Below are 15,538 nucleotides of genomic sequence, written 5' to 3'. Positions count from 1 at the left end.
TGATGATTCTTATTTTTATATATATGTTTGAAGCTTTCCATAATAAATACTTAAATAAAATTCATACAGACGCATAAGCAGGAGCAATCAAGAAAATTCACGGACTGAGAGATGATCACTACCAATTAGGTATTAAAACATTCTAAAGTGTCAATGATTCAAATGGTATAGCTGGAACACGAACAGATAAAATGGGCCAATGTAGCAGAATAAAAATAGACCCAAATACATATGAAGGATTTAGTAAGTGATAAAGTCAAAATCTCAATGCAATGGGGTAAAGAAAGTCATTGCAGTAACCGATCTGAAGACAACTGGATAGCCGTTTGAAAAAATAAAAATTGCATCCATCCTTCACATCACCTATCAGGATAAACTCCAAGTGGATCAAAGATCCAAGAATTGAATATAATATACAATGAATTACAGATGTACTTATACTCTGATATCAGCAATCCCATTTCCAGGAATTTAAAATATACCTGCTAATGTGGACTGAACTGTGTCCCCACCCCCACCCCCTCAGAATGTGTATGTTGATGCTCTAACTTCCCAAGAGATGATACTTGGACATGGGGCCTTTGGGAGATCATGGAGAAGTCACGAGGGTGAGGCCCTGGTGAAAGGATTAGTGCCCTTGTAAGAAGAGACAACAGAAAGCATGCTGTCTCTCCCTACCATAAAAGTACACAGCAAGAAGTCAGGCTAGCAGTAGGTAAGCCCACCATCCTGACACCCTCAGAATTCAAATTTCTGTTGTTTAAACCACCCAGTCTATGGTATTTTGTTATGGAAACCTGAGCCAAGACAACTACTGAAATACAAAATGCCACATTCACATAATTAATCACTGCAGTGTGGTTTGTAATAACAAATCTTGGAAACACACAAGTATCCAGCAATAACGTGTGGTTTATATAATGAAGTACAATGCAGCTCTGAAGAGAAATGAGAAAAGTCTCTTAGCTGCTGTATGAAATGGAGAGGGCTTCAATATGCTGCTGCTGCTGCTAAGTCACTTCAGTCGTGTCCAACTCTGTGCGACCCCATAGACGGCAGCCCACCAGGCTTCCCCGTCCCTGGGATTCTCCAGGCAAGAACACTGGAGTGGGTTGCCATTTCCTTCTCCAATGCATGAAAGTGAAAAGTGAAAGTGAAGTCGCTCAGTCATGTCCGACTCTGTGCAACCCCATAGACAGCAGCCCACCAGGCTTCCCCGTCCCTGGGACTTTCCAGGCAAGAGTACTGGACTGGGGTGCCACTGCCTTCTCCATTCAATATGCTATGTGAGAAAAATAAGATGCACAACACTACACAGAGCATGTATGTGCTCAGATGCCCAGTCACGTCTGACTCTTCACAACCCCAAGGACTGCAGCCTGCCAGGCTCCTCGGTCCATGGGATTTCCCAGGCAAGAATACTGGAATGGGTTGGCATTTCCTACTCCAAGGGATCTTCCCAACCCAGGGATCAAACCCGCAATTCCTGTGTCTCCTGCACTGGCAGGTGGATTCTTTACCAATGTGCCACCCGTGGCATATGATCTCTTATATAAAGAACAGGAGAGTTAAGAATATGCATTAAGTGTGCGTGCACATGTGCACATTTCTGCTTATATTTTCAAAGAGAATAAAAAAAAAAACACTGAAAGGATTAAATAAGAAATAAATGAAAATTACCTATGAGGCAGTGGGGGAAAAGGCTGTAGGGAATAAAACAGAAGGGAAAAGGTAGAGATCGGCTAAGTGTATGCCTGTTTTCCCCTTATATTGAAAATGTTCAAGTTCACAGAAAAATTAAAAGAACAAAACAATTGAGAAAAAACGCCTCCTCTGGCAAGTTTAACAACTGTTACCAATTTTGTCATATTTGCTCTCTTTCCCACATATACAGACCCTTTCTTTTTACATAACTGTTTGAAGTTCAGACATCACAACCCTTTATCCCTAAATATCTCAGCACATATCTAGTGAGGACACTCTCCTTAATACCTACAAACTAGTATCTAACAAAGAAAAAGCAATACTTTCATAAAGTCAGTCTTATCATCTTATTAGACTCCTCATTAATGAATTAAATAAATATCTGATATGTATCCATTTTATCTGAGTCACAATTTTACATCTATACAGAGGCATCCCTCAGTCTCTGTGGGGGTTGGCTCCAGAACTCTTCACAGGCACTAAAATCTGAACGCTGGCCCCCTGGACCTACAGATTCTGTGTCTGCAGATTAAACATAGTACACGACCAGCAGTTGGTTGACTCCACAAATTCAGAAGCTGCCAGTATGGAGAGCCGAGTATTTATTCATTGAAATACACCTGCATGTAAGTTGACTTGGACAGTTCACATCTGTGTTGTTCAAGGGTAAACTGTATTTTTATGTCTTTTTAAAAATTGAGCCTTGGTAGCTTTAGAGACTCACCAGGACAATCAAGTAGACCCACTTTCTGGAGCCTAATGAACTATATTGTTCAAGAAGCGCACTTCCTGAGCTGTGTAAGCCCAGGTACAATTTTTCTTGGCCCCAGAAGTGAATTACCCACAGCAATTTTCCCTTTGCTATCTTACCTATTGCAGTGATATTCCTGAGTCCTGTGATTTGTTTTTTATCTCTGGCTTGCTCATGACTAATAAGCTTTCCCCCATTACTGTTAACAATGACTGCAAAACTGACTGAACGGTGCAACCATCAGGTGCATGGGGCATTCTGAGCAAAAGACTGCAAAGAATATGACTTACTGTTCATCGTTTTTGTCTGTTTTGTTCTCTTTGCCTATGTCTCAGCTCAAATCAAGTAAAAAAAATATATTTCATGCCTAATGGAAAGAGGAACAGCCCCAGGAGACATGAATCAGTCAGTATTTATGTTGTTAACTTCTGACCTATGACTAAAGCTAAAAAAGTGTCTAAAAGTGAAAGAAGTCCTTATCTCCTGTGTGAATTTGAAATAGCTTCCTTTTTCCAAAAAGGTTTTAAAAATTAGATTAAAATTTCAAAAGGAGATCTTATATAACCGGTTTATAGAGAATACTCATTTGAACATAAAAGTTCCAGAATTCCCCCAAAATAAAGAAGCTACACTCCTGTAAAACAAAGACCAGTTTACCAACAGTGGACCCTGAGAGAGGAATTCAGGATAAAAAACAAGATGACGCACTCCTCACGCTCTGGAAAAACAGGCCCCTTAGACAGATGTATATCTCAGGAAGAATTTTAATGAATTCAGATTCCTCTATCTTCCCATACACAGAAAAGCACTAAAATCATTAACCTGAGATATCTGTTCTTTGTGACTAGCAGTAATCTTTTACTGAAAGGTATGCTTGACTGGAGGTATTCTCTCATCAAAATCAAATATGAGCGGGTTTCTCCCCTACCTCTTCAGAAAGGTTCCTCGGAGCTACTGAGAGGCCATCTCCCAGGCCACTGCTGCTGCTGCTAAGTCACTTCAGTCATGTCCAACTCTGTGCGACCCCATAGACAGCAGCCCACCAGGCTCCCCCATCCCTGGGATTCTCCAGGCAAGAACACTGGAGTGGCTTGCCATTTCCTTCTCCAATGCATGAAACTGAAAAGTGAAAGTGAAGTCGCTCAGTCGCCTCCGATTCTTAGCGACCCCATGGACTGCAGCCTACCAGGCTCCTCCACCCAAGGGATTTTCCAGGCAAGAGTACTAGAGCTCCCAGGCCACAGTCCTCAGTACAGTCCCTGAATAAAACTTACACTCCAATTCGTATGCTGTGTGCTTTTCTTTCAGTCGGTACTCCTGATACTTTAAATACACTACCCTGAAAAAAACTTTCCCCTAGAAACCCCTTTCTCAGAAGCATATGTTTTCATCTGCTTTCATATGATGCTAAGTTACTACAATCAAAGTGAATCCCTGGACAAATAAATGTTTGATAATCTGAGTGTGCCTTTCTCTGATTTTGTCAGTGTGGAGTATAATACAAGCATATATTTTATTTTTTTTTAATAAAACTTGGGTTTCTCTTCTCATGAAAAGACTAATTACCCTGAACTTCCTAAGTAAGATTTGCATTGTATCTTCTAATACTAGTCCATAATTAAATTTCCTTAACAGTCCTCTTCCTACCATCTGCTGACCAACTCTTAAAATACAATCTGTATAACAGCGCTCGCCCCTGCTGCAAAGTTGACCCAGATACCATAGCAAGTTACTCACACACCTAGGGCAGATACCACAGCATAGAAGGTAGTCTGCTGATTACACGATCTATTTATATACATTACCACTGTCCTTCTCAAACTATGGAATTGTATGACCCAATTATAGACCAAGGCTATGCCACAAGTTAAGCACTCCACATCCTTTCTGGAGCATGACAATTAATTTAGAGTATTTTATACTAAAATAAACATGAGTAAATAAAAGAGAACTGAATGCAAAGTTAACATGAAATTTTTAGATAAAATAGGAAACTTCAAAAAGCACACAGTAGGTATGCTGTGCTGTGCTCAGCTGCTCTGTCACACAGAACTCTTTGTGACGCAATATACTGCAGCCCACCAGGCTCCTCTGTCCATGGGATTTCCCAGGCAGCAACACTGGAGTGGGTTGCCACTTCCTTCATAGCCTGAAAAATAAAAACAATCACCCATCTTCATGGACAGGTGCAGTCAGTGGGAAAGCTTTTTATGAGGAAACTTTGGAATCTCACTAAAAAAAGGAAGAAAAAGGAAATCCAAGTATTCAAGTGACTTAAATATTTATTTCTAAGAAACTCACCTGTAGCCGTGCAATCTCTTCTCCAAATTTCTTCTGCTGTTTTGCCAGGATAGACTGGTGGTACTCAGCATAGGCCTGCATGATACAGGGCTTTGCAGCCAGGACAGGGAACACCTCCTGGAAATAAAAATACTGACCAGGGAGAGTCCAACCACACAAACCACCACAGACAACATGGGATGCAGGAAGAAAAAGGAAAAGGAGACAGAAATTAGAATCACCCCATTAATAGTTTAGAGATAGGTTAGTCATTAGGTGTAAACAGAGAAGACCACATGATTTTACGTGGACTGGATTCAATGAATTCAGGGTTTTTTTCTTCCAATTAGAATTAACAACTGGGTTTTTTAACTGTTAAATGTAGCCAATTTAGGTTTTTACAATTCTCTTTAAGCCATGAAGTCAACATTTTGTTTACAAAGAAATAAGGAAAGCATGCATTAGAAAGAGAAGTAGAATGGACATTCACAGAGGAACATCAAGCACAGGGCTTTAGCAGCTTTCTTGTGAGCCCTTACCCAGCTCTCAGTTAACTAAGACACCATTACTCACATATACTAATGAAACTGCTCTATAGCTGACTGTTTCATCATGTTTAAAAGACAAAAGACAGTGAAGTAAGTTCCCACTTAAATTCACAATCTAAGAGACTTTTAATAACAATGATTTTTAGCCATATAAAAAGTACTCAGCATCACATAAAGACTAACATTTCAATACCATACACTCAAAAACACATAGCAGACAGACAAATGCACTGAGCTAATAATAACTAAAATGATAAAGTCTTACTTTGCCCTAATTTGTTTTGAAAAACGTTCCAACCAAAACTGATTTTAGAAGATCCAAAAACATGAACCAAAAAAGCAGTAGAGGGTCTTCCAAAATATCAAATCCTACCCTATAAGCTCAATGTTTTTAGGAAGTACATGCCATTTAATATCCAAGAAATATACTAGACAATCACTGTCTAGACAAAAAAAATAATAAGAGAAATGAAAACTGAATTACTACCTTGTTTGCTTTCCTGTCTCCCAGTGAATAATTTCCTAGCTTCCTGGGTCACTACTTGCAGATATTCCAGTTTTATAACTAGAATATGAAAATACCTGATGAGCTTTATTAGTCAAAAGGCAAAAATAAAAGACATCTAAAATCTCAAACTGCACTTATGCCAGTTCTCAAGGTTAAGTCTGGAGCAACTGGGTACTTAAACAGATTTTTCAAGGAATACCAGGAGTGGTGCAGAGGTAGTTTCCAAGTCTTTGTAGGTGACACTGTCTTCTCGCCAGGACAGGACTGAACTAACGGCCTCACAGGATTTAACAGTACACTGTGCAGCTGATCACGAGGTCTTTCAGATGAAGAAAAGGTGACAGGAAATCCCAAGTCTCTTAACAGCAACACTATTACTACTCAAGAGTCCTAGGCAAATTCTTCTACTGATCTCTTGGTGAATTTTAAATCTCCAGCATACTTCAAATTCCTTGATGCTCATATTCTGCTCATTCTCAACACTCATGTGTTGAGATACTTTCATGCTTTTTTATTTTGCCACAAAATTGTCTGCAATTTCATAATTTATAAAGATTCCTGAACGACTTATAAATCATTTTCCCTAAAAAAAGCACGTAACAAATACCATTTGCTAGCATACAGACAAAATGAATTCCTTGAACATTTCTGAAAGAAAGCAGTTGACTCTTACGACATTTCAATCTGTAAGCTTCTGTTTTTAAGCATACTGAATTTACCTCTCAGTCTGTCTGCTTTATCATTTACAAATGCTCATCACTGACTAGTCTCTTCAAATGCTGCTTCAGAAAGGTTAACATTAAAACAATTAATACTTCCTGTGACACGAGGTTTTAGACGACGGTTTTCCTGAGCTGTACAACAGCAGCCCAATTCTCTGTCCCTGCTGGCAAAACTCAATTCTAATCAAAGTACGGGGTGATTTGTTAAGTTTCCTTTTCCTTTTGTCTTTATGTCTGTTTGTGTGCTTTAAGATTCATCTTTAAGAAAACAGGACAATAATTAAAAGCGTGAATAATCAACATGCTCAAGTATCATGCTGTACCAAAGGACCAATGATTCAAAACAATGCCCTGATCTGATAAAATTACTGGAGACAGGTATTCACAATTTTCCAGAAAGAGTTTTAGCTTCAAAAAATAAATTTAGCAAAGAACAGAAGCAAAGGCATTCGCTAAATATGAAAGAGAAAGTGTCATGCATCTTAAATTAAAAACTATTTCTACAAACATATTCTTCAAATGCCTCCCCTTAAATTTCAAATTTCTTTAGAAATTGTAATTTTCAACTTGCTTAAGACACAAAAATGTCCGAATAGTTCCACATGCAAAACAACCAAGTATTTACAAAAAACAATAACTTACCTTGGGGAGAGTATCTTTGTATTGACATTGTTTAAAAGCATCACCAAAATAATCTGCAGCCTGATTAGCCAATTTAGCTATGATGGCATCTTTCATTTTATCTGGAATAAAATATTAAACTGATCATTTCAATGAAAATAAATATAAAATAATCTGATATGTCATGGTAACTCAGTGAAGACATTGAGATCACAAGTTTATACATTTGTCTTACAAAATCCTTGGTGATGAAACTAATTCTCCTGTGTACAAGTTAATTATTCCATAGACAGATCCAGAGAGTTGGAATAAATGAGTAGCTGTCAGAAGCCAAGGTACACAAGGAGTGGAGAGTGACTGACAGTACCTGTGGCATTTCTTTCATTTCTTTTGGGGGTGGGATGTTCTAAAGTAAGACAGTTAGGGATGGCTGCAAAACTCTGAATACACTAAAAACCAATGAATTGTATATGTTAAAAGGGTAAACGTTATTGTATATGAATTCTATCTCAGTATAAGCTGTTATTTTAAAAGAAAACCTTTTCCAGTTCGTTTAGCTTCCACTTGCTGGACTGCTCTCATGCTCTGTTCCTCTATACTTGTACGTTCAGTCCTTGTTCTTATCTCTCACACTAACTTACATGCCTTAGAACAAGTGTCCTTATTCCCTCATTCACAGGGCCAGGGACTCTGCTGGGATGGCTCCTCCTTGTTAGTTGAAGTCTAGTTTAAACAAGACCTCCTCAAGGAAATTCTTCTTGACTGAAAAATCTAAAAACAGCATGACTCCCCCTACATCCTTATCCCACAGCCACCACCAGTCATCATCACATCTTATTTTGTTTATAGCAATTATCTCTCTCTAAAATTACCTTGGCTACTTACTTTCTTGTTTATCATCTCCCCCATGATAAACTGCAAGCTTCCTAAAAAGAGAAATCTTCTCTGTCTGCTGACTCCATCTAGAGCCGATCACAGGGACCGGCATACAGCTGTACCCAGTAATTACAATATCTGATGAATGAGTGAATTTTAGATGTTACAAACCTACATAACTATTCCTCCAGGGTTCAGTGTTTTAAGATGGTAACTACACATTTTATAAAAGACTTCAAAAACAGCCTACATTCTGAATTGTGTGTTTATACCACCTTCAGGTCAGAAAAGGAAAGTTGAAATTTTTCAATGAACCACGGGTCAAAGATGCAAAGATGAAAGTTCTACATTGAACATATTATAATCACCTTATTTTAAAAGCCTGTCACTTCTTTTCCCATGCAACAGAATGGAGAACAAAGTGGAATTACCTCTTTTGGCTTTTAAAAAAAACACTTCTTGGGCCTGGGCCAGCATGATAAGGCTGAGGGTCCCAACAGTGTCTGGAGATATGTCCACAGTGGGCTCTCTATTCAAGGCAGATAAAACGGTCTCTTTAATGTGTAAAAAGGCACCACTAGCAAACTAGAGGAAGGAAAAGGAGAATTTCATTAAAATCTGTAAGAACTCAGCAAGACAATTTTCTACTATTACACACAAAACCACTTCAAATGTTAACTCAGTTCAACAGTTACTGTACTTAAATTCTTATATTATGAAAAACAGACCTAAGACATCTCACCTACCAACAATAAGAATATTTTTCTAAAAACACTACAGAATAAGATTTAACATGCATTAGACATTCAACAGCAACAAAGTAAACTGATGCGACCAAGTGATTCAACTTTTGCAAATACTTCCTCAAAATCCAACATGTGAACAGAGGCAGGGATATTATTAAAATGTTTTTAGCCCTAAAATGTTCTTGCTTTGGTTCCAAATTCATCTCTCAGATAATTAAAGAGTACTGATACCTAGTCCTCTGGGGAACAGCAGGATGATCCCTGGCTAAGGATCTTTCATTTGGCTTTCAGAGCTCCCTGGTAAAACGTTTCCCATCAGATTTTTCTTCTCAATTACATTTTGCTTAGCTTCCCAGGTGGCACAGTGGTAAAGAATCCACCTGCCAATGCAGGAGGCACAAGAGACATGGGTTCCATCCCTGGGTCAGAAGATCCCCTGGAGAAGGAAATGGCTGCACTCCAGTATATCTCGCCTGGGGATCCCACAGAGAGAGGAGCCTGGTGGGTTGCAGGCCATGAGGTCACAGAAGAGTCAGACGTAACTCAGCACTGCACTGAGGCTAACACTAAAATAACTGCGTTTATGAAACAACTGACCCTGGGAGAAAGAAAGACATCGATCTGGGATTAAAAGGAGCTGTGGGTTATGCAGTTAAGCTACACAGAGCTAACTCAAGGTTAAGCTGCACCGAAGTGAACATCACATTTGCTGCAGTCAGAAAGCACCATAAAACTAGATCAATGTCTGCAAGGAGCGATCAGCTGACACGCTGAGCACACTAACAGAATCACACACTACTAACGCACAGGATCTGGTCTCCCATTCACAAATAAGGAACGGAGAGCTACAGAGATTAAAGCACTTACCCAAGGGCACAGAGTGTCTTGGCAGCAAATGGCTTGGAAAGAAACTTAGAATCTCTTTCCCTCACACTAGGGACCTTGCTGTGAGTAAAAGTGCAATGTATCCTCAGTAATTCAGGATGCCCTCTAAGATCTCACATGCCAACAAGTGGAGTTTACAATGCATAGACAACTAAATAAGATTTTAATTCATTTTCTTATTTTAAAAAACTTGCCACTTATAGCCTCCCAAAGGAAAGGTATTTGGATCAGGATTGTCATCTGTGCCCATCCAAAACTGGGAGCATGTTGTGTGGTTAAAGTACATTTTCCTCTCACTTTCTTAGAACAGCATTCTTCAACTCCCCTAAACTTGAACAATGGAAAAGACCGAACTCCACCTCTGAAACAAGCTAACTTCAGAACCATGAGAGACAGTACAAGGACCATTTGGGATTCCCTAAAATTTAGAACCCCTGAAACCCCAGGGGACCACTGCATTAACACTTCTGCCCTCTAGTCCCCTCATCTGGAAAACAAGAATGACATTATGCAGCGTGCATCACCAAGTGTGCAAGAGAACATGAACGTACTCTGTAAATGATAAAGCAACAGAAAACATGAAAACATAATTATAGATTACCACTTCACAATAATCACTTATTTTTCCTTAAATTGAAGCAAAAAAAAGCTGAGTCAACAATACACTCTCGCCAAATAAGATGCCATATTAGTAACTGACTGTATGTAAAACCTACATTTAGTTAATAACATTACGTATCTGACCACATTTAACTATGACCTCTTCACAAGTCTTAGAGGTAAAATTTTCTTGCCAAGATGTCTTAACTTTTGTGACACTGGTGAAATTTTAACTATATCTCGCTAAGAAAAATTATGCAAAAATAATGTACAAATATTTTAAATGAGGTCATGCATTTAAAAGGGACTCGCCAAAGATTTTATCTCAAACAATTCATCATTTTTTCTCCCAACATTTACTCAGCCTTTATTATGTGCCAAGCACTGTGCTAGGTGCCGGGTGTACAATGGTGAGGAAAACAGAGCTGGGTTTACAAATCCGTTCTTTTATCTAAGGACTTCAAAAAAATGTATCAATTCATTAAAAAGTACATTATTTTTCAAGGAAGCATCTGTATGTAAAGAAACATTTACAAACCCTAAACGCAAATGATTTTCAATTCAATCCAACTCAGTGTTGACAGTTAGGTAGTAACTACTGTTCTGCGTACCTGATAATGTTTAGCAGCGATTTTCAATCCTTCATCATTATCCAGGTTCTGTTCTGCTGCAATCTGGCTAGCTAAGGCTGCACAATTGAACAACACACAGCTCTTTTCATATCCTAAGCTTGCAAGAGCTGTAAAAGATTGAGAAGGAAAAATTCATCAGATTATATTTTTTTCTAAAGAAAATGAATGTTTCAAAGAGAAATACTATGACCTCTATCCCACTAGCTCTCACAAAAACAAGTTTCCAGACCTGTTTTCTCACCCATAATCTGCTCCCATATTTCTAGCTGCCCTAGCAGGCATCTATTTCCACAACAATATTCTCATCACCTAAAACTCAAGGATCAATAAATTCATCTTTCCTTCCCTTTACATCCACACTATTAGATTCAAAATGAAAAGTCATTCTCACATTATTTCAAATTCAATTCAAATAAATTCTTCCCATTTTCCCATCAGCTCTCTCAAAATGACACCTTCCCATGACATTCAAACCAGTTTCTCACTTGCTACAAACCTATGCCAATTTGAAGTACCTCCCACCTGGCCTTCTGTGTCTCACTTCCTTATATTAATAACATATCTCTCAGAGGACTAGAAGACTATCTGGTTAAAATACAATTCTGACTAAGAATCTACACGTCTCACATCAATTGGGATAGCTACTATCAAACAAAATAGAGGACTTCCCTAGCAGTACAGTGGAAGAATCCGCCTGCCAATGCAGAGAACACACAGGTTCAATCCGTGGTCCGTGAAGATTCCACATGCCATGCGCAGAGCAACTAAGCCCATGAGTCACAACCACTGAGCCTGCGGGCTGCAGCTCCTGAAGCCCACACCCCTGGAGCCTGTGCTCCACAAGAGAGGCCCTGCGATGAGAAACCCACGCCCCTGGAGCCTGTGCTCCCCAAGAGAGGCCCCGCAATGAGAAGCCCACTCACCCAGGGGAGGGTAGCCCCCGCGTGCCCCAAATACTGAAAGCCCCCTCGCAGCAACAAAGACCCAGCACAACCAAAACTGAGTAAAGAGAAACAAAACTGAATGGGACAGTTGTCGACAGGCATGTGGAGAGACTAGAACCGTTGTGTACTGGTGGTGGAGATGTAAAATGTTGCAGCCATGTGGAAAACAATACGAAGATCCCTCGAAAAGTTAGAAATAAAATTACTGCATAATCCAACAATTCCACTTCTGAGTATAAAACCAGAAGAAATGAAAGCAGGGTTTAGTCTCCAGGATATCTGTACATCCATGTTCATATCAGAATCATTCACAGTAGCCAAAAGGAGGAAGCAATTCACTGGTTCATGAACAGAAGCAAAACATAGTATAAACCTACAACGGAGTATCATTCGGCTTAAAAAGTAGGGAAATCCGATCACATACCATAAGATGGACGAACCTTAATGACATTACACTAAGCAGAACATGCTAGTCACAAAAAGACAAACGCTCTATGATCCCACCCACGTGAGGTGTCTAAAGCAGTCAAACTTCTATAAACAGAAGGTAGAATGGTGGTCACCAAGTACTGGGGCGCGGGTGAAAAGGGAAGCTGTTATTTAAAGAGCACAGAGTTTCAGACTGGCAAGATCAGAACGTTTCAGAGATGTTTCACAATGTGAGTACACCCAACGCCTCTGAACTATACACTTAACACTGGTTAAGACAGGGACCTCCCTGGCAGTCCAGTGCTTAGCACTTGGTGCTTTCACTGCTGGAACCCAGGTTCAGCCCTTAGCTAGGGAACTAAGAGCCCACAAGCCACGCAATGAGGGGGGAAAAAATTTTTTTTTAATTGGTTAAGATAGTATATTTTATGTTATGGGTTTTTTTAAACACATACACACACACACAGAAGAACAAATTCAATCATAGTCACATTCAAGATGTCACATAATGTGCCAGATATTGAAAACCAAGCAAAATAATCATAAGGCTTCTGACAAAACCATTGAACAAACCACCCAGAAAAATCAGAATAACATTATAGCTGTGTGTTTATGCCATACAGAAGTGTCATAAAGTAAAACACTTGTTATGAGCACTTTAGTAGTCTCCCCTGTAATTACAGCCAGCTTTTAGCTTGCCCCCAACCTAATTCTAGCCTCTGCAGCATAAAGCAGACATACACACCAGCTATTCTAGCCTCATTTCAGTTCGGTCATTCAGTCATGGCCGACTCTTTAGGACCCCATGGACTGCAGCACACCAGACTTTCCTGTCCATCACCAACTCCCGGAGCTTGCTCAAAGTCATGTCCATTGAGTCAGTGATGCCATCCAACCATCTCATCCTCTGTCGTCCCCTTCTCCTCCAGCCTTCAATCTTTCCCAGCATCAGGGTCTTTGCCAATGAGTCAGTTCTTTGCATCAGGTGGCCAAAGCACTGGAGTTTCAGCTTCAGCATCAGTCCTTCCAATGAATATTCAGGATTGATTTCCCTTAGGATGGGCTGGTTGGATCACCTTGCAGTCCAAGGGACTCTCAGGAGTCTTCTCCAACACCACAGTTCAAAAGCATCAATTCTTCGACACTCAGCTTTCTTTATGGTTCAAATTTCACATCCATACATGACTACTGGAAAAACCATAGCTTTGAGTAGACAGACCTTTGTCAGCAAGGTAATGTCTCTGCTTTCTAATATGCTGTCTAGGTTGGTCATAGTTTTTCTTCCAAGGAGCAAGCGTCTTGACCTGCATACAGATTTCTCAGGAGGCAGGTAAGGTGGTCTGGTATTCCCATTTCTTTAAGAATATTCCACAGTTTGTTGTGATTCACACATTCAAAGGCTTTGGCATAGTCAATAAAGCAGAACTAGATGTTTTTCTGGAACTCTCTCTTTTTTGATGATTTAACAGATGTTGGCAATTTGATCTCTAGTTCCTCTGCCTTTTCTAAATCCAGCTTGAACATCTACAAGCTCAAGGTTCAACATTCTGTTGAATCCTGGCTTGGAGAATTCTGAGCATTACTCTACTAAGTGTGTGAAATGAGTGCAATTGTGCGGTAGTTTGAACATTCCTTGGCAATGCCTTTCTTTGGAACTGGAATGAAAACTGACCTTTTCCAGTCCTGTGGTCACTGCTGAGCTTTCCAAATTTGCTGGCATATTGAGTGCAGCACTTTCACAGCATCAACTTTTAGGATTCTAAATAGCTCAGCTGGAATTCCATCACCTCCACTAGCTTTGTTCGTAGTGATGCTTCCTAAGGCCCACTTGACTTCGCGTTCCAGGATGTCTGGTTCTAGGTGAGTGATCACATCATCGTGATTATCTGGGTCATGAAGATCTTTTTGTACAGTTCTTCTGTGTATTCTTGCCACCTCTTCTTAATGTCTTCTGCTTCTCTTAGGTCCATACCACTTCTGTCCTTATTATGCCCATCTTTGCATGAAATGTTCCCTTGGCATCTCTAATTTTCTTGAAGAGATCTCTAGTCTTTCCCATTCTATTGCTTTCCTCTATTTCTCTGCACTGTTCACTTAAGATGGCTTTCTTATCTCTCCTTGCTGTTCTCTGGAACTCTGCATTCAGATAGGTATACCTTTCCTTTTCTCCTTTGCCTTTTGTGTCTCTTTTCTCAGCTATTTGTAAGGCCTCCTCAGACTACCATTTTGTCTTTTTGCATTTCTTTTTCATGGGGATGGTCTTGATCACTGCCTCCTGTACAGTGTTACAAACCTCCATCCATAGTTCTTCAGGCACTCTATCAGATCTAATCCCTTGAATCTATTTCTCACTTCTACTGTATAGTCATAAGGGATTTGACTTAGGTCATATCTGAATGGTCTAGTGGTTTTCCCTACTTTCTTCAATTTAAGTCTGAATTTGGCAATAAGGAGTTCATGATCTGAGCCACAGTCAGCTCCCAGTCTTGTTTTTGCTGACCATATAGAACTTCTCCATCTTTGGCTGCAAAGAATATCATCAATCTGATTTCAGTATTGACCATCTGGTGATGTCCACGTGTAGAGTGGTCTCTTGCATTGTTGGAAGAGGGTGTTTGCTATGACCAATGGCATTCTCTTGGCAAAACTGTTAGCCTTTCCCTGCTGCATTTTGCACTCCCAGGTCAAACCTGCCTGTTATTCCAGGTATCTCTTGACTTCCTATTTTTGCATTCCAGTCCCCTATGATGAAAAGGACATCTTTTGGGGGTGTTAATACTAGAAGGTCTTGTAGGTCTTCACAGAAACATTCAACTTCAGTTTCTTTGGCATTAGTGGTTGGGGCACAGACTTGGATTACTGTGATACTGAATGGCTTGTCTTGGAAATGAACAGAGATCATTCAGTCATTTTTGAGATTGCACCCAAGTACTACATTTTGGACTCTTGTTGACTATGAGGGGTACTTCATTTCTTCTAAGGGATTCTTGCTCACAGTAGTAGATATAATGGCCATCTGAATTAAATTCACCCATTCCAGCCCATTTTAGTTCACTGATTCCTAAAACATCACCTCTTGCCATCTCCTATTTGACACTGCCAATTTGCCTTGATTCCTGGACCTGACATCCCAGGTTCCTATGCAATATTGTTCTTTACAGCATTGGACTTTACTTCCATCACCAGTCACAGCCACAACTGGGCATTGTTTTCGCTTTGGCTCTGTCTCTTTATTCTTTCTGGAGTTACTTCTCCACTCCTCTCCAGTAGCATACTGGGCACCTGCCGACCT

The 15,538-nt window shown here is 39.8% G+C and overlaps 1 protein-coding gene across 2 annotated transcripts in view; it reads right to left on the bottom strand.

Annotated features, from left to right (window-relative positions):
- The window catches only part of PDCD6IP (programmed cell death 6 interacting protein), a 71,774-nt gene that overhangs the window by 35,084 nt on the left and 21,152 nt on the right, over window positions 1–15,538 (bottom strand). Inside the window, exons 4-7 of one of the 2 annotated variants that reach the window (XM_005222590.5) lie at window positions 10,853–10,980; window positions 8,442–8,595; window positions 7,156–7,256; window positions 4,757–4,888 (exon numbers count right to left, since the gene is read on the bottom strand). In XM_005222590.5, the coding sequence (XP_005222647.1) occupies window positions 4,757–4,888; window positions 7,156–7,256; window positions 8,442–8,595; window positions 10,853–10,980 (515 nt within the window). The remainder of the gene's footprint in view (window positions 1–4,756; window positions 4,889–7,155; window positions 7,257–8,441; window positions 8,596–10,852; window positions 10,981–15,538) is intronic. The other variant, XM_002696926.7, reaches the window with a different exon arrangement.

This window comes from Bos taurus, chromosome 22 (genome assembly GCF_002263795.3).
Source record: "Bos taurus isolate L1 Dominette 01449 registration number 42190680 breed Hereford chromosome 22, ARS-UCD2.0, whole genome shotgun sequence".
NCBI classification, from domain to species: Eukaryota; Metazoa; Chordata; class Mammalia; order Artiodactyla; family Bovidae; genus Bos; species Bos taurus.
Note: the sequence above shows the minus strand (reverse complement) of the source record. Positions and strands in the feature narration are given on the sequence as shown.